Here is a 19,907-nt window from a genome sequence, read left to right on the forward strand (position 1 = left end):
TTTTCATTTATTTATTGTGAAAACAAATATTTTCACATTTGTTTTTTTTAAAAAACATACATAAATAAACACTAGTAACTTAGATCAAAATGACCAAATTGGGGCCATCTGCCTCAACCACCTGGGTGGTTTGAGAAGACAGAGCAGAGACACAAAAAGAAACAGATGAACTGATGTAGGAAAACATTCAGTGTTCATGAAGGTTAACAGCAGGAGAGGGAGAAATTAACACACTAGCTACAAGAGTCTGGTGTATATCAGTCCGGCAGTCAGCACACGTTTTCATACATTTCAGGCATTAATGACGTCATGTTGTATTTATAATTTTTCTGAAAAGTCCTCAGTGATTGTGTTGTTCTGCACACAGACCTCCTCATAATTAATAACACATTGCCTTCTAGCAAATCTGCCTCCACCACCAACACGCTCCCTATTAACACAAGCCCTGATGTCGGGAGAGCTATAAAAATCTGAATTTGAGGGGGGAAAAGTAAACAGTTATGAAAATATTTCTGCTGGACTGGCAGAGCGTTTATGGCGCAGGGAGGGCTTGTTGGGGAGAGCGACGTGTTTTAATGAAAAAGTCGTCCCTGCAGAGAGGAAAGGGCCTGGTTGGTGTGAGGCTGGTGTGGTTTCTCCTTCCTTTGTGGAAAGACCAGCATGTTTGTGTCCTGTGTGTGTGTGTGTGTGTGTGTATCAGCAGGGGTGTGTGTGGATCCTCAATGTGATTTAGGTCTGGATAATATTGTGGAGAAGTTTGAGGTAGTTTTAGGTTGTAAAACATTCAATTCAGAAATACTTTATTTACACCAAAGGGAAATGAAATGTTGCTGTTGCTCTTGTCATCCAAGAAAAAGTCGCTGTGGATGGTGATGCTGTTGGTAGGAAAGATCTGCAGTAGCAGTCAGTCTTGCAACAAACGTGAAGAGGGCTTCTGACTGAAGACTGTTGCCCTATGTTTCACGACTGTCGACATACTAGCAGCTTGATTTCTGTTAATATGGCACTATCAGTTGTTAGCAAGCACTGCTAATCCACTTTCTTTGTTTTGCCTCTCCTCTATAGATCTCTGCATGGTTGACAGTTCAAATGTTCTCTGTCTGTTCTTTGGTTGTACCCAGTCCCTGCCCCCACCCCCTTTTTTTTTTCTTTTTTTTTTTTACCTCTTAGCAATATCTGGGCAAGATCTCAACGTTGTGAACATAAACAGATGTCTGGAAGCCTAGGCAACACAGACTGAACTGCTTCGTTCTCTTCCTCCGCTGCCATCACTAAAACTAGCTAGCTAGACTACAATTTTAAAACAACGCAGGAAACCAACATTATTCACGACTTCTTCAGTTTCCTGACTGGCCCGCCTTTAAAATTCTTGGCCATGGCCAATAGCCTTGCCTAGAAAGGCGATGACAAAAGGTTGCAAAGTTTAAAGGGATATGAACATGTTTGCAAGGAGTACATTATTATGTTTATGTATTTGAGTCAATCTCTTCGTATTTGTCTCATTGTTCTTCCAGACCGAGATGGACTGAGACGGCGAGGGATGGAGTGGCCCGACTCTCCTGCCACTTGCCTTCCCTACCTGACCTTCAATCTTCATTCCTCCAGCAGGAACAAAGACAGAGTCTGTCCTGTGTGAGACTCCTCTGAATCCCGTCACAAAGCGTCAGAAGGGCTGTAGTCAAGAACCGTGACACATTGGCCACCGCCTGCAGTGCCAGGAGCCTCCGGGTGTCCCAGTCATGAAACCGTCCATCTCCACAGGCCCTCCTTCTGGACTCCTGCTGGTCCTGATGTGTTGTCCTCTGCTGGGCTTTGTCCAATCCGCCAGCAGCAGCAGCAACAAGGCTGGCGATAAGGGACACCAGCAGCTGGTCGACACCGACCCAGATCGCTGCATGAGGCACCACTTTGTGGAGACCATCACGCATCCCATTTACAAATGCAACTCTAAGGTAAATTGTGGGACCGACACGTCGTTCTCTCATTTTTCCTTTACCAGAACGTTCCACCGGAACATCACGGAAATAGATTGTTCCAAATAAAACCTCTGGGGTCCAAAGCAAACCCCAGAACTCAGGCCAAAGTACTTGTATTACGCCCGCTCTCCACCTCCATGTCTTTATCTCCATCTCTCAGTGAAGCAGACAAGTCACGCTTTGTTTCTCAGCAAAAGTCTGAGTGTGTGTGTGGGCGTGTGTGAGTGTGTGTGGACAGAGTGCTGGACCTGGGCCACGCTGCAGACCTGTTCTGTACCTCAGCTGGGACTTGTTTTTTTACCAAAGAGGACGTGTCGTGTCAGCCTGTCCTCTGCTACCTCCTCCAAGGGTCCGCAGGGAGAGGGACGGGTCGAGGGAAGAATACGAAAGGCGCTTGTGTGAATAACAATCCAGTGGAGCGGTTCCAATTGTGATGCTGAAGACAGCTTCGGGGCAACCGCTTCACCACCCGCTTCGGATGTTATCATCCCATAGAATGGCGATTATCAGTGGTTATCAGCCCCATTGAATGGCCTCAGTTGGTCCCTGCTCTACCTGCTAGCAGGCTGTTATCAACCATTATCAACCATTCTATCGGTGATAACAGCCGCTTGTCGCTAATAGAACCTTTTTTTTTTTAACCTTTTTTTTAAAAACCTTTATTTATCATTTATCTGCGAATTTGAACAGGATATTAAGAATTTACTAAAAATACAAAAGCCAAACGTATCCGTCATAAGATTTTAATTAGGTATTGTAACAATCGTTACAGTATTTAAAAACAACTCACTAAAATCTAAAACCGGAGTTTTTTTTTCTGTTTTGTTTATTTTTGTTCGCTTTTTTAAAGACCTATATTTCCAATATGCCTTTTATTTCTTTGGATTTTTTCCAATAATTCACTCAAAATAAATGCCAAAATTTAACATACTTGGTTAATTTTATTGGATCTTTACAAGACGTGTTCTCTCAATACATGCCGTGTTTTTATCTTCCGGTCGTGCAATTTTATATATATATATATATATATATATATATATATATATATATATATATATATATATATATAAGCATACAATGAAATTAAAAGGTATATTCTAGAGTTATGTAGTGTTATGAGTTGTCCAACCTCATAGCCTTCCACTAGGTGGCTGTATGTACATCCGAAGTTGCTTGCAATCCATTAATAATGAGAAGAAGAAGTTAGGGTTGGCCCTAATCTTATTTTTAATTAAAAAAATTAAAAATAAAAATACGGATGGATTTGCTCATATGATTATATGAAAATCTGTGTTTGTACCATATGAAAATGTTTAATATTTGTATTAGTAGTAATAATAATAAATTACGGATTGCACCCGACAAAACATTAGAGAAGAAGAAGAAGAAGAAGCTTACGTCATTCGACGCGACACTTTCCACGGTCGGAGCTGGTGAGTAGCCCCTGAATCTGTCAAATAAAAATGTAGTAAAAAACCTCAAAAGACCGAAAGTCTACATTTATAAATCTGCTGATGGTAGTTCTATGAGTTAATGTTAGCGAGTATGTGGCACAGCATGTGTTTGTACAGATTTAGACACGTTTTTAACCCTATTTGGTAGAAAAAAGGGCTACTTTAGCAAGCTAAAGTAGCCTCTTAAAAGCCAGTCACATTCAAATGTAGCTGTCCTTCATACCTTTAATAACAATGTGCTAAAATTTTGTTTTATATATCTTAAAAAACCGTATACTTTTCAGTATACTAGTTTATATCAGTATATTGATTTAATGTTAGGATTCTATCATACAGTTCATTACATTTCATCGTTTCCCACAGTGTATTATAAGCCCTGATCATTCTTTATTTGTTGCCCCACCAGGCGAAGCATTGTTTATTTATTTAAGTCTTTGTAAAACGTTTGCATTTTCTATGACTTTATAGTTATTGTTCAAGTATTAATCTTCCAATCTTTCAATAACACATAATTCTCAAAATGTAATTTCAAATTTCCCGTCAACTTTTAACATTTTTTATCTCAAAAACATGACCAGCTACAGGATGACTGACTGTCATAAAACTCAACCACCGGGCTTACCATGTTTTCTGGGGGATACCCTGCAAGCACAATGCATGCTAATATTTATTTATCACATACCAGAAAAAACAGCTACCTTCTGTTTATTCATAGTCATTGTTGTATTTTCTGTCTTTGTTTTAGGTTCAATGTCAAGAAGAGGTATGTGTAGCATCTCTTAAACATTGAGCTATACAGCGAGATCTAAGAAAATATGTGTTTGTCCTGAATATTATTTTTTTATATGCTCTGCTTTTTTTCATTTCATGATAAGAGAGAACACATATCTCGGAGGAAGTGAAGGTCTTCCTCCAGAAAGCCTATAAAGAAGGGATGACCAGGGTGGGATCTCCACTGGTTGGAGCAGCATCCCAGGCCACTGGCTTGCCACCGTTTGTCATTGATGTATGTTTACCAAAGTTCTTTCTAGCCGTTCAATTTCAGAATTCAGAAGGCAAGATGCAATTTTATATAAAAATAAATTCAAGCTTCCTGTTTTGTAACAAGACTTTTGTGTTTTTTAGAACTGGATTGGAAACTATAGAAGAAAAAAGCCATCTTCTTCTCAACCTAAAAACAAGAAGTTATACACCAAGGACCTGTCTGGTTACAACCTGTTCTGCAGGGATCAGTTAAAGAACAAGGGTGAGAGAGGATTTACTGTAGCTGTTATGTTGACAAGCATTGTTGTGTGTATAGCTAGCCTGATCATTGCAATTCTCACTTACAGCACAGCCTTTGCTTTCTCCCCTTGACTCGGATTATCTCCCGCAGACGTTTCATTGTGCCAGTCAGTAAACAGAAGGAGAAGTTGTTAAGACTGCCAATTTTCTGTGCTGTTTTAGAATTGCAGTCCGCCTGTAGTTGTAGCAAAGTAAAGGAAGCCATTCAGTCTTTGTTGGCCTTCCAAATATGGAATTAACATGGACAGCTGCCTCGATGAGCTCAGGTCTTCTGTCTTTGTAGTGACAGATTTTATGTATTTATTTATTTTATTTTATTTATTTATTTTTTTGCAGCGAATGCAATTTCAAGTAGAATTTTTGGCATTGAACTGGCACATGACATACGTCACAGACAAACATTAGCGATTGGGTAAAATTTAACACCTCTATAGAGGTGTTAAATGAGTGTTAAGTGAGCAATAGTGTCTCAATAGCCATAGCCCAGACCCTCTGGATGCTTCAATGTGTAGTACAATGGGTCATTTTTTTACCAGGCTATTCATAAACTTAATTTTTGGAAAAAGTATCTTGCCTTAGTTATTTTGTAGTTGTGTAATACTTGCATTGTTCTGTTCGATTTACTTTCTAGAACAGTGGTTTCCAAAGTTGATTCTCAAGGGCTGGAACCTTCATGCCCTTGAGCCATGATTGAATCTAGGTTAACACACCTGGATTCAATCATGGCTCATTAGAAGGCCAAAGAAGAAAATTGACATGTTGAGGAGGTTACAACCACCAGACAGAGAAGTAAAACAAGCGGTCCTTATTGGAAGGACTTCATTCAGTATCCCTTTCCATGTAATAGGGGGGTTTTTTTGGACTTGTTTTAATCATACAATTCCATTTGAAATTGTATATATGGTTTTTATATCAGATTTATATTAGAAATAAATCTCTTTCCCTGTGACAATTCTATTCAGTGTATCCCAACAGATACCTGCTTAGTTATTTGCAATTATGGTCTGTGATGGAATAGTTACTGTAAAAACTTTGCAGAAGCAGATGCCAACTTACAACGAGAAATGAAACAAATATACCCTGAAGTATGGGAAATTGTCCTTTCGTTCATTAAAATTAATAAAGTACAATGTTGTGTTGATTAATATTAGCCTTAAGAAAACCTTTAATCGTTCACACTTCACAATGTGTACTTGAGAAATACTGTTTAAGCCATGTCCTGGATACTTGTACTTCAAGTTTTGATATTGCATTTTATTGTACTCATATTGAAGATATGTTGGAAAAACAATTTCAATAATTATATTTTATTCTTTGTATCAGACCCCGGGAGGAAAATTAGGACACCAACTGTGGAAGACATTTTGAATGCAATCTGTGCAAATGGTAAGTTCGTTGCATGTCTATCCTGAATGTCCTCCATTACAATGTTGTTATGTATGTTATGTGGGTATATTACAAAGTGCACTACACCCTCGGTAACACAATATGTCTGGTCTTCCTTAGGAAAATATGTATTCCGGATGACTTATAGGTTTTCAGATACAAAAAGTGTGGGGAGTCCAGCTTTGTCGTTAGGTCACTCTGACGTACAACCAGATATGTTTAAGAAATTATAAATATTCCATACTTAGATAAATCACATACGCTTTGGGGTACGTGTATTGGGTGATCTCATTAGTGAGGATGTAACACCTTTCAAAATGTTCTATATGGCTATTATGTATAGTCGGATTATAGCTGTACTGTCATGTCAATGTCTGCAAGATTCATCTCGGCATTGATATTGTGGTTGTACAAAAATGTATGTGTAATATAGTGCATGTGATGCGTTTCTCATGCTAAGACTGTTGAACAAATGTAGTTGTGACAATTAGCAAGTTGGCAAGTCTCACAACAGCTGATGTTCCCTCTGAACAATAGTCACATTCACAAATGCGGAATACAGAAATATTTTATTGTGAGCTGTTAAAAGTAATAGTTGCGGCTGGTGTCACAGCTGACATAAATCCGAATACTTTGCAGCACTATGTTTGGTTATGTTTTATTGCTTATTCAAACCACTTGAGGTGGAGACCATCAGTCACACAACAAAACACAGAAAACTCTCATTCCCTATGTACATCAACCACATTTCCAGCTTTAATTACACATGCAAACATTAAAGAAATTATTAAATTAGATGTACCACAAAATACAGTAGTACAGAACTAAAGCATAGATGCTTATCTTGCATCACTTGTTTAAATTTAAGGAAGTAGAAGACATCTCAAATTACGGAACTAATGAATGAGCAGGCAATAATTTGTTTTCAACATAAAACAAATTGCAGAAATAATTACATACAAATCACACTAACCAATAGCTTAAAGTAGGGGTTCCCAAAATTGTTCCTCAATGGCCAGCACCTCGCATTTCTTAGTTCTGTTCCTGGTTTAATGCAAGGCCTATGAATAGGTTGACATGATGAAAAGTTTGTAACTTCCACCGGTGAGAGAACTAAAACATGCAGGATGCCCATCCTCAGGGCCCTAATTTTGACGACAATGAATAAAAATAAAAAGTATTAATAACAAAACTGTTTCAATATGTTTAAATATGCTGTTTACACAGAACTGATAGTAACGCTTGAGTTCAACATATTCCCGTATAAAGTATAATATGTTAAACGTTACTTGAAGGTATGACCTACCTTGAGATCACATTGCAACTAAACTGTTAATTCTTCTTTAGATGAGCGGAGCGTAACAGAGCCTATGGGTTTGACGGAAGTGCTGCCAAGAGAACCGACTACAGATGGTATGCATTTAAATAAATTAAGGCATTATGCTTCTTTTATGTTTTTTAAACTACATTTGTCAATAAATGACTTATTTTTCTTTATTTAGATACTACGGATGTTTGCAACATCTGCCACTGTCTGTTCAGTGATGAAAAAAAAAATGCCAAGAAGAAGTGGCGTGAGTGGCGACGTTGCAACACATGTGAGCAGTGGTCACACCTGGCATGTGGATTCAAGAAAAACTTGTCGTCATTGTCAGACTCCCAGAAGTTGAGCCTTGTTATGTCTTTCAGAGCGAAGGTGAAACATTAACATGTTTAACGTTGAAAAATTGTCTGCACTGGGACTGCAAAAAAGACACTTCTAATTTGGTCACAGTTGTGACATCTGACAGCTGTCAATGTTAGCATTTCCTGTAGTTTTTTCTTAAACAATTGATAAATGTACAATGCATCAATAAAAGCTTTTGTATTGAAAAGATATTCTGTCAAATGTGAGTGTTTTAAATAGTAACAAACATTTGGGTATCAAACGAACACATCAGTGAGCATGTTAGCTGAACTCATTACTATTACACTTGAAAAATTTCCACATGGTAGCACAGATAATACTCTTTAGCAAAAGAATGAGTAAGATCTTTCCTTTTAAATAAACAAATTGACCAGGTTAGAAGACGACACGTTCAGGTAAAGGCACTTTCTCCCTTCGCGAAATCGTTAGGACAGGCATGTTGATAGGACACAGCTGGAGAAGATCCCAGTGTGGGATGCAGTAGTTCCACAACGTCACATGTTACTATTGGTTATCAATGGGTGACACGCCACGTGACCAGTTACACACTTTTTGCCGCTTAATGAAAACTATTAATACGATTTGACATTAGGATTTCATTCTGTCGGATAATTTCAATTTATGACTGGAAAATGTGATTTACTTACTTTAGCAGAATTTGCTACCCACTCAGACAGGTGAGTTCAATCATGACATCGCCCCGTGTGTCAATGCACCCGCGATGGGGCGCATTCCATTTCAAATATTGAACGTGTGCCGCAACAATAAGACCCTGTGAGTTGTAAGTGCGAGGCTGTTATAAAGTAATGTATATGGTCATTGAGAGTATAATTGTAGTGTGTAGTGTATTAAACTATGATCAGGGCTTCACTTTTTTCTCATATTTAGTTTAGCTGCACTATTACAGATAGTATGTGTTAACAAGGAGAAGCTGTATGGGAGAGTGATGCAAAAGAAGCCTTTTCAGCAATTACGCCTCAAACAGAGCCGCTTGAGGTCTGCAAAAGCACATTTGGACGAGCCAGCTTCATTTTGGAATAAGGTCCTGTGGACTGAAGAAACAAAGATTGAGTTGTTTGGTCATAAAAAAAGGCATTATGCATGGCGGGGGGGGGGAAAAAAAACAGCATTCCAAGAAAAACACTTGCTACCCACTGTAAAATTTGGTGGAGGTTCCATCATGCTTTGGGGCTGTGTGGCCAATGCTGGTACTGGGAATCTTGTTAAAGTTGAGGGTCACATGGATTCCACTCAATATCAACAGATTCTTGAGAATAATGTTCAAGAAGCTGATACGAAGTTGAAGTTATGCCGGGGATGGAGATTTCAGCAAGACAATGATCCAAAACACCGCTCCAAATCTACTCAGGCATTCATGCAGAGGAACAATTGCAATGTTCTGGATGGCCATCCCAGTCCAGACCTGAATATCATTGAACATCTGGGATGATTTGAAGCGGACTGTCCATGCTCGGCAACCATCACACTTAGCTCAACTGGAATTGTTTTGTAAAGAGGAATGGTCAAAAATACCTTCATACAGGATCAGAGAACTCATTAAAAGCTACAGGAAGCAACTACAGGCTGTTATTTTTTGCAAAAGGCAGATCTAATAAATATTAATGTCACTTTTCTGTTGAGGTGCCCATATTTTTGCACCTGTCAAATTTTCTGTTAATGCGTACTGCACATTTTCTGTTAGTCCAATAAACCTCATTTATTTCTGTGTCTAATGGACACAGAAATATTACTGTGTCCATTAGATATATCAAACTGAAGTAGCTTTTGCAAACACCCAAATATTTATACATAAAAATGATTAAGATTAATAGGGGTGCCCAAACTTTTTCATATGACTGTATGTTGCCGCTTTCTCAGGTAGGTTACAAACAGTTATGTCATAATGCCCCAGCCGGCATACCTAGGTGGGCCCCATAAGGGAAAAAAGAGTATAGGTCCCAAAATGGTTTGTTACCATTTTCCAAAGTGGCCCATATATTTTTTTTATGTAAGCAGAGACAAATCACATAAGACTACATGTCAGAATTTTCTGGCATACAGTTGGTGTTATTTAGACTCTCTGTCTTTATATTCCTGCCTGATCCGTCCCGCTGTGTGCTTAAATTTTAATGTAATATCTGGTGTGAAGGACGTCAATATTCGCGTTGCCCTCCTGAAAAACGCAAACATTAACACTAATATTAACTGCTCTATAACCTTTTAAACAACCAGGAATGTACATGTCCTTACAGTTGCAAAACTAAATGCAAATCTAACAGTAAGATAATTCTCACTAGTCTGTGCAGCCATCTGAGTGGTGGAGCAGTGGAAGGAGCGCTTAGACAGCAAACACTCAACCTGGATGCTGGTGTGAGGGGTCTCCTAAAAAAGTAGTCAATCATCCAACTGCAGATGATATATTATGGTGCTGCTGGCATTCTTACTAAAACCAGGAAGGTAAATCAAATCAACCAGTTTGTAAGTCCCTACACAGGCTACAAATAGTCCATATTGTAAGTTTTGAAATCTGTCTGAAATATCACAGAAACACTGACGTAGCTCTTAATGAATTTTTAATACAGAGTAGTGCCCTTCAAAATAATGTAATTCTTGGATAGCAGTCAAATATTTCTCAAATATGAACATCACAAAATTTTTGTCCACTACGTTTTAGTTATTTCGTTGTTGTGCCCAAATTCAAAAATATTATGTAAAGCACATTATGCAGCATCTCAAAATTAAGAGTTAAATTCAAACTGTAAATGAAGTTTAGTCATTAACAATGTCATACTGAACAAGAACATTAATAAATGTGAAAAAGAGTACAAAGCTGTAATGAGTAAAACTAAAATGCCCTTGATTATATATAGCTTGACTTAAAAAACAGATATGTCTCAACAATATCAAAAGCAATAAACTGAGATGTTAGAACAAAAAGCTTATATGAAAATCATCAAACAATGCACTTTTTATACTGGAATATGTGCTCTTCACATAGGACAGTAAGTGGCCATAAATCATGAAGATAATTCACAATCTATGCTGTTCTCTCCTTCGTCAACATTGTCGTCATCATCCTCTCCATCGTCAATGCTTTCATCATAGTCTATGTAATGTAGATCTGGAGACATAAGTGCTTGAGAATAAGAGTTAAACTCTGGTAGGTGATGATTTGGAGGAGGGGCACCAACTTCGATAAACCTCTTGAACATGTTCATTGCACTGTACATTTTCTTTTCTAACATGATAATGTTTTGATGAAGTACAGCTTTTGAACCAGGATCTGCAGTATCATTTATAGCTGAACTTAAATGTCCATGTTGTTGATGAAGGTGAAGAATGACAGTGTTCATCTCTCTCTTAAGTAGAAGCTTTTCTTCAGCTGCCCTAGTCTTCAAATGCAGGGCTTCTATTGCTCGACTTTTTAGGTTCTTTGGAACAACACCATGATCTTCAATCTTTAAAATAAGAGAACAATTGCAAGTGGAACCTTGTTAAAGCATAGTAGCAACATAAAGTGAATAACAGCATGTAGAAAGTTGAATAAAACCTTTAGATCAATTCTACTCACTTGTTCATCAAACAATGTGTACAGCTGGGAGGAGGCATCACACAATTCTCGAAATTCTAAATGTGATGGAAAGATGCCAGTTTGTGGAGGCCACTGCAGATTATTGTACTCTGTAACAATCTTCTTCAGTTTCCTGTTACAGGCATTCACTTGCTTGGACAGCCTTATAGCAACTCCCTGTCCATCTGTAAAGAAAGAAGAAATATAAATACTAGTAAAAATAATACAATCAACACAATATGAAAACATGATACAATAGTCATTTATTGAAGTATGTTAAACATAATAAAAGGTCAACATCTGAAATAGTGTTTATCTCAATTTGGATTTTGTGAACACAAGTAGTGGCAGCCAATTCTACACAAGATATTCAACATGACACTAAAGTTCGCATAAGGAAATCTCAGTTTGTAGGTCAAAATCTATTACTGCCAATAATTGAATGATATTTTAATTGTACTCTTAAAGTTATCCTCAGAATATAAAGACTGATAGTTCTTACAGTGACTTAATATCTGCAGTAATGCATAAGATCATTGAATGTCCATTAGAAAATGGATGTATTACAATACTCACTTATCTGTGCCTATTTACAACGGGCATTAGGTGAAAGACAGGATACACCCAAGAAACATATTCATACACCAAAGATAAATAACCATACACATCAAAAGCACATACCCATGACAAAGGACAAGTTGGAATAAACCAGTCACTTCTTACACTGCATAAAGAAGCTTAAGTACCCAGAGTGAACATATGCATGGTGCAGGGATAACATAAAGATTAAATTTAGGTTTACCACATGCTGGGATTCAACCACAAGACCTTTGAGCTTCAATTTTGCTAATGACCATACAGTCAAGAAAAGAAGTAGCGTTACCATTATATCTTCTTTTCAGGTTGAGAAGAGTGGCCCTCTCCCTTGCTTCATTTTGTGCTCGTCGTATCAGCTGACCTCTAAGTTCCTGGTCAACATCTCTCAGTGTTCTCTGGAAAATGTCATCCGAAGGGAGCCACCTTCGTTTTACACCATGGTGTCTCTCAATTATTCGAAGATCCCTGTCCAGCCTAACCACAACAAAAACAAACAAACAAAAAAAACAACGCACAGTTTCTTTACTTGAGGCGAGAACTGTTGTTCAAATATAGAAGAGTACAAATTTCTGTCTCTTACTGTGATTCATCTTCAATGAGTGACTCCTGTTTATGTGATCCGGATCTAAAAATGAAAACAAAGACTTTATATTGACATAGCTTGTATAATTAGCTGAACTTAATACTTTGTCATTAATGTGGCAACATTGTAAGTCTTGTGTAAGTATTTCACAATGTTTATACATTATCTTATTATCTTACCCAGCCAATTGGGCCAGCTCCTAGGGCAGGGGTGTCAAAGTCAAATGGACGGAGGGCCAAATAAAAAATTTAGCTACAAGCCGAGGGCCGGACTGATCGAATGTTCATTGAAATTTTTTTAAATGACGCATATAGTCTAGTGAACCTAATTGAACCTACTGAAAACCTAACAAATATATTCCAATATGATCAGATAAATAAAGCAATATTTTCTTATGGCTCTGTCAGTAATCTTTAATTTTCAACAGACACAACTGAAATATTTTTAAAATATAATTGGATTGAAATACAATAAAATAAAGTGCAAAAATCTATTAATCAAAAACAACACTTTCATCAAGGAGAAGTAGCATGCAGTGAAAACAAATATTAAACTTTAACTTTTAAACTTGAACTGAGTAAAAACTCTAAATATGTGATTGCACAGTAATTTTTGATGGGTATCTGAAAGTTAATTTTACAGTTATGCTGACGACTGCTGTGCTAATAAATCCCTTCTACACGTGTCGCCGGCGACACATCTAAATTTGCAGTACCGTAATTCCGCCACACGTAGCGCTAAGTGGAAAAGTTCCAACGGTTTCTGAAAGGGGAGACGTTGCACTTTCCAGCAAGTATCGGGTTAATACTGTAACTTCGCAGCTGCAGCTGCAGAGAGTGTAATTAATCCGGGGGGCACTCCTTTAATAGATGGTATATTTCGGCAATAACTTGGTGGATATTGAAAGTTCCGGTTGTTATGGATACATGGGTAAGTACATCATCTCACAGAACATTTAAAGAACTACTTACAGTTCAAATAAGGAAGGTATTTTTTTTTCAGACGGGGTGCCGGCTTACTGCGGTCTGCGGGCCGGTTCTAATAATAAATCAAGATCATTCCAGGGGCCGTAAAAAACCTTCTCGCGGGCCGGATGTGGCCCGCGGGCCTTGACTCTGACATATGTGTCCTAGGGTGTAATCCCAATACATCCTACACCAGTGGTGACCAAAATTCGTCCTCGAGCACCTTCATTCTGCATGTTTTAGTTCTCTCTGTGGTGGTGGTAACAACCTTTCCAGCAGGTCAATGTTCTTCTACTGAGCCATCACTGGATCCAAGTGCATTAAACCAGGGACAGAACTAAAATCTGCAAAATGCTGGCCTTCGAGGACCGACTTTGGGCACCACTGGTGTAGGATGTATTGGGATTACACCCTAGGAGCTGGCCCAATTGGCTGGGTAGAGGGAAGTCTGGGAATCCTTAATTATGTTGTTACTTGGGTGACCTGACCCCAGATAAGCAGAAGGCAATGGATGGATGATATATCCCTTCTTTAAACATGTACAAACCAACGCAGACTTGCCACTTTAACTGTGTTTAACTTAACATGTGTTGTCTTTAACTGAGCTTCCCCTCCAATCTATGTATTTATGTAGTTTTCTATATTTGTGTATCCAAGTATAAATAAATAACAACAAAGAAGAATAAAAAGTTATTCCACAATAAAAAGTCACATAAACATATATTCACGTGGGACAAGATTAATAATCATAAAGTGAAAACATAAATTTTACTAAATAAGATTTAGAATTTTGTAGAATATATATATATATATATACACTGCTCAAAAAAATAAAGGGAACACTTAAGCAACACAATATAACTCCAAGTAAATCAAACTTCTGTGAAATCAAACTGTCCACTTAGGAAGCAACACTGTTTGATAATCAATTTCACCTGCTGTTGTGCAAATGGAACTTTGTACAGAACAAAGTATTCAATGAGAATATTTCTTTCATTCAGATCTAGGATGTGTTATTTGAGTGTTCCCTTTATTTTTTGAGCAGTATATATATATAAATATATATATATATATATATACATACACATATACACAAAATTAATTAATTAAAAAATTACATAGTGTAAAAACATACCTGTGTTGACAAAAGTCTTTACATCTCTGGAGTAAACAACATGGGTACTGTGATCCCCACTTAAATGCAACACCAACTGCTGGAAAGCAGCCTCATAGCAGGTTTTCTAAAGAGACACAAAAAAGGACAGAGAAAAACCGAATTTTATGCAATTAAGAACTCATTCTCATTCTATACATATCAATTACAATATTTATTAGTACATTCAACAAAAATGAACTTACATTCCACTTTTCAGGGAGGTGCAAAGAATTTATAGGTACTGTGTAGACACAATCCTTGCAAAAAACACTGCTTCTGCTGCATTCCAGACAGCGGTATACTCCAGGTTTCTTGCACACAGAGCACATGTCTGAGAAAGGAGCGGAGGACTTATAGGACTCTTCCAAGACCTGATCTTTTAGTGTATCCCATAGGCTCAGCTCCTTCCTTTTTGCCCTGGTATGCGCGGTCCCTTCTTCCTTTGAGTTTTCAGTACAAATATCATGTGATGAGGGAAAAACAGTGTTGGTGTCAGATGAGCCTACATGTGAGGGAATGTAGGAATATTTCGCCCGAGCACCGATGGTTTTCCGAGTTACTTTTATTTTTTTGGTCTTACAACGGACACTGCTCTTATATTTAGGCATGGTTCTAAAGTGGGAGAGAACAGAAAGAAGACAGAAATACTGTAACACCGAGAAGCATAACATAGTAATAAAAAACAAAATTTTAGCACATTGTTATTAAAGGTATGAAGGACAGCTACATTTGAATGTGACTGGCTTTTAAGAGGCTACTTTAGCTTGCTAAAGTAGCCCTTTTTTCTACCAAATAGGGTTAAAAACGTGTCTAAATCTGTACAAACACATGCTGTGCCACATACTCGCTAACATTAACTCATAGAACTACCATCAGCAGATTTATAAATGTAGACTTTCGGTCTTTTGAGGTTTTTTACTACATTTTTATTTGACAGATTCAGGGGCTACTCACCAGCTCCGACCGTGGAAAGTGTCGCGTCGAATGACGTAAGCTTCTTCTTCTTCTTCTTCTCTAATGTTTTGTCGGGTGCAATCCGTAATTTATTATTATTACTACTAATACAAATATTAAACATTTTCATATGGTACAAACACAGATTTTCATATAATCATATGAGCAAATCCATCCGTATTTTTATTTTTAATTTTTTTTAATTAAAAATAAGATTAGGGCCAACCCTAACTTCTTCTTCTCATTATTAATGGATTGCAAGCAACTTCGGATGTACATACAGCCACCTAGTGGAAGGCTATGAGGTTGGACAACTCATAACACTACATAACTCTAGAATATACCTTTAATTTCATTGTATGCTTATATATATATATATATATATATATATATATATATATATATATATATATATATATATATATATATATATATATAAAATTGCACGACCGGAAGATAAAAACACGGCATGTATTGAGAGAACACGTCTTGTAAAGATCCAATAAAATTAACCAAGTATGTTAAATTTTGGCATTTATTTTGAGTGAATTATTGGAAAAAATCCAAAGAAATAAAAGGCATATTGGAAATATAGGTCTTTAAAAAAGCGAACAAAAATAAACAAAACAGAAAAAAAAACTCCGGTTTTAGATTTTAGTGAGTTGTTTTTAAATACTGTAACGATTGTTACAATACCTAATTAAAATCTTATGACGGATACGTTTGGCTTTTGTATTTTTAGTAAATTCTTAATATCCTGTTCAAATTCGCAGATAAATTATAAATAAAGGTTTTTAAAAAAAGGTTAAAAAAAAAAAGGTTCTATTAGCGACAAGCGGCTGTTATCACCGATAGAATGGTTGATAATGGTTGATAACAGCCTGCTAGCAGGTAGAGCAGGGACCAACTGAGGCCATTCAATGGGGCTGATAACCACTGATAATCGCCATTCTATGGGATGATAACATCCGAAGCGGGTGGCTTCACGTGGGAAGACTGGTGGTCCACTTAGCCGCAGCAGACGTGCAAAGGCATTTTGTGGAAAGGTGCTGTCAATTAGACCCCTTTCCTTTGTTGTGGACCACAGCAGTTGTTCCTCTGGTTTGAGTGATCTGCTCTTTGGTCTTTATTAATGTTCTGACTCTGAGTGCATCAAGCAGGTGGTGAAACCACAGCTCAACTCAGGCAAGGCCTGCCTGCCCAGCATGAGTCCTCTGTAGCCGTACATACAGAGCGGACAGGAAGCCACGCCGAGGCACCGTTTCACACTTTTTGCACCGTAGTCTGCAAAAGGTTTGCAGAAAATCCACATTACTCACTTTTTAAGTAAATGGTTGTTGTAAATGTTTTTTCACTTTTTTTTTCTGCGTCATGACATCATAGTGTTTTTTGGGTTTTTTTCTTTTATAGGCCAACTGGATGTCTGGAACATAGCTCAAGCTCAGTCCGATTGGATGGAGAACATTTGATAACATCAACTTTCAAACCTTGTTAAGGATTCTTGATAGGGCTGCCAACGTTAACATGTTAACACACGCAGTTAATCTGAAAGGTTTATCGTATTGATATTACATAATGCAGATTAATCACATTACCAATGCTATTTTGACCGAAGAGCCTCTCTTCCATGGAGGTGTTACCTTGTTTACAGCAACTTACAGTAAGCTTAAAAATCACACAGACAAAGAAACGAATTGAAAGTGCCAAAATGTATCGACACATATTGTGAAATTTGAACAATCGGAGCGATCTGGATGTGAGGCCTCTCTGCAGAAACATGGAGGAACTCTGCAGAAACATGGAGGAACTGTCACGCTGAGCTACTAATGAACATGTTTCTCCTGTTAGCCTGACATTCGTCACAGCTGCTCTCATGGTCTGAGGCAAATAAACGGTCGTTTCTAAGTGATGCGGTGAAACCCAAAGCTGCCTGGCGATAGCCTGCCTTCTCCAGTGCCGCTGATGTTTATCGAGGGATATGTGTAACTGATCAGTTATTAGTAATGGTTAGTAACAATAGACTGAGAAATCACAAACAGGTGATTTATAGGAGTATTTTTACAGCCGGGTTGTGTGAATTGTACTTCATCCCCCACATACACCAGCATCTTTCTTTTTTTTAATATATATATTTATTAGTTTTTCAGAATATAACATACATAAATCATACATGAGAGTATGAAGCATATACTGTATATATACATATACACATATTCGCGGAGAACACCAGCATCTTTCAACAGGACATGTGCTTTTTTTTTAAAAAACACTCATTTTTTTTATTTATACCATTCTAACAAAGCTTGACCTATTCCCAGACAATTTATCAAATATAATTTAAGTGCATTTATTTTGTTAGAATCATTTTAGATCGTTTAGAGTCTTTAATTTTGAATTATAATTTATTATATCTATATGTACACAGTTTAGATTTTTATTTCACAGCCCTCATTTTTCTGTTAAGATGAGAAATAGCAGTTGCTAAGACACGTGAATATTGTATCCACTCTAATGTCAGTTTTGTACGAAAATAACTTAAGAGAAAAATACAGACACAAAATGTATCTAGGAAACATTTGTGTGTGTGAATATCTGTAGTTGTATTTTTCATTTAACAGTTTAATCATTTTTTTCTATAGTGTTCTATACAAAACACAGCAGACCATTAAAACTATAAAGTGATTTGAGTTTTGACACGTTTCCAGTTCATCACAGGGCACATTAACTGATGAAATTACACCAGCTGGACAAACCCAGCTTATTTTCAAAGCCACCTTTGAACACTGGGGGTGAATATTTGTCTGATGTGCAGCTGGTCCAGTCTGACCACCATCTTTTACAGGTATGAGTTCTCACTGGTCTCCCAAAGCGACACATTTGCCAAACTTTAAGCTGCAGGAATGCTTGGAACCCAAAATAACGCCAAGTTATATGCTTGATCCGGTCACAATAAATTAAAAATAACTTTTCCGTCCAGTTTTTCTTGTCAACTCCACCCAGAGAACAGTCCTTTGAAGCAAATCAAGCCAGCTACTTGCGTTTGTTTGTCCTTATATATATATAAAAAAAGAACAAGTTGTGAGATGTTGCAGATTCCACCGAGTCTTTCTACCTCGACCTCAACGTCTGACCTTCTTTGGTGTGTTGCGTGCTCAAGGCCACTCGGCCGTCCTGCCCCAAAACAAAGACGGTGAAACAGTGACGCTGCCGCATCACTAAAGCATTGTCACATAGTGCCTACAAGCTCATGACTGACCATTACACGACCTCCCTCAGGATGGTGTGTGGGTTTAAATTGCTTCTCAATGGTTTTAAACCAACATAGTTTAACAGCCATGTAGATCTTCAGAGGTCTCCAGGGCGCAATAAGTCCCTCTCTCTTGGAAACCATAACCATATGATAGGCCTCCAGCTCCAATATACTTTCTTGGTTTTTTTTTTTTCTTTACTCTTTCTGCATTCTTGTACGCAGTGTGAAACCTGCAGCTAGGTATTTAAATACCACACTGCACATTGAAGTCTCCTATTTGTAGCCTTTTCTTCCTAAAATGTATCATTTCATCACATATTTGCACGAAGGTTAAAGATAAGTTCAATTGCAAAGCACATTTTAGCAACACGGCCGTTCAAAGTGATTTGCACCATGACGCGTAATACACTAACCAATTATGAAACGAGAAATAAACATTCCATTTGGTCGAATGTCATCATCAAAATCATCAAACACATGTGCATCAAATATGCTGATTAATGTTCCGGTTATTATGAATCAAATGCTCCTCCAAGCAGGTGGGTTTTTAGCTCTGATTTAGAGGAGCTCAGTGTTTCAGCTGTTTTGCAGTTTTCTGGAAGTTCGTTCCACATTATTGGTGCATAGATGCTGAAGGCTGCTTCACCATGTTTGGTTCTGGTTCTGGAGATGCAGAGCAGAACCAGAAGACCTGAGAAGTCTGGAAGGTTGGATGTATCCCGGTGCTAAGATGTTCAGTGATTTATAAACTAACATTATTATTAATTATTATTATTCCTATTAATTTTATTATTTCAGTGAGAACGCGAGCAGCATTGTTTTAGATCAGCTGCTTTCTCAGGCAGACCTGTGAAGACTCTGCTGCAGTCATCAATGTGACTAAAGATAAACACATGGATCAGTTTCTCTAGACCTTGCTTGGACATTCGTCCGTTAATCCTGGAAATGTTCTTCAGGTGACAGAAGGCCGACTTTGTAACTGTCTTTATGTGATTCTGAAGGTTCAGGTCAGAGTTCATCACTACACAGAGATTTTATGCCTAA

General features: G+C 37.6%; 2 protein-coding genes across 5 annotated transcripts in view; both read left to right on the forward strand.

The window, feature by feature from the left end:
* The window catches only part of ndp (norrin cystine knot growth factor NDP), a 47,929-nt gene that overhangs the window by 24,652 nt on the left and 3,370 nt on the right, over positions 1-19,907 (forward strand). For both annotated transcript variants that reach the window (XM_028023938.1, XM_028023939.1), the window contains exon 2: positions 1,515-1,952. In XM_028023938.1, the coding sequence (XP_027879739.1) occupies positions 1,740-1,952 (213 nt within the window). In that variant the 5' untranslated portion in view covers positions 1,515-1,739. The remainder of the gene's footprint in view (positions 1-1,514; positions 1,953-19,907) is intronic.
* Positions 3,834-7,978, forward strand: LOC114148569 (uncharacterized). 3 transcript variants are annotated; one of them, XM_028023936.1, is made up of 7 exons: positions 3,834-4,193; positions 4,306-4,436; positions 4,556-4,676; positions 6,038-6,100; positions 7,448-7,513; positions 7,603-7,739; positions 7,821-7,978. In XM_028023936.1, exons 1-7 carry the CDS (start codon positions 4,001-4,003, stop codon positions 7,821-7,823), a joined length of 714 nt encoding a protein of 237 aa, XP_027879737.1. In that variant the 5' UTR covers positions 3,834-4,000; the 3' UTR covers positions 7,824-7,978. The 3 variants fall into 3 exon arrangements, with proteins under 3 accessions (XP_027879737.1, XP_027879736.1, XP_027879738.1); XM_028023935.1 differs by having other exon boundaries at positions 7,603-7,978; XM_028023937.1 differs by having other exon boundaries at positions 3,835-4,436; positions 7,603-7,978.

Source organism: Xiphophorus couchianus, chromosome 7 (assembly GCF_001444195.1).
Source record: "Xiphophorus couchianus chromosome 7, X_couchianus-1.0, whole genome shotgun sequence".
Lineage (NCBI taxonomy): Eukaryota > Metazoa > Chordata > Actinopteri > Cyprinodontiformes > Poeciliidae > Xiphophorus > Xiphophorus couchianus.

What these genes read in the sequence shown, in the direction of transcription:
- LOC114148569 (XM_028023935.1), top strand. Translation starts at nt 4,001, where the DNA reads ATGACCAGCTACAGGATGACTGACTGTCATAAAACTCAACCACCGGGC. An exon ending in TGCCACCGTTTGTCATTGAT is followed by an intron (nt 4,437 to 4,555) that starts GTATGTTTACCA and finishes TGTGTTTTTTAG; the next exon opens with AACTGGATTGGAAACTATAG. An exon ending in GGATCAGTTAAAGAACAAGG is followed by an intron (nt 4,677 to 6,037) that starts GTGAGAGAGGAT and finishes TCTTTGTATCAG; the next exon opens with ACCCCGGGAGGAAAATTAGG.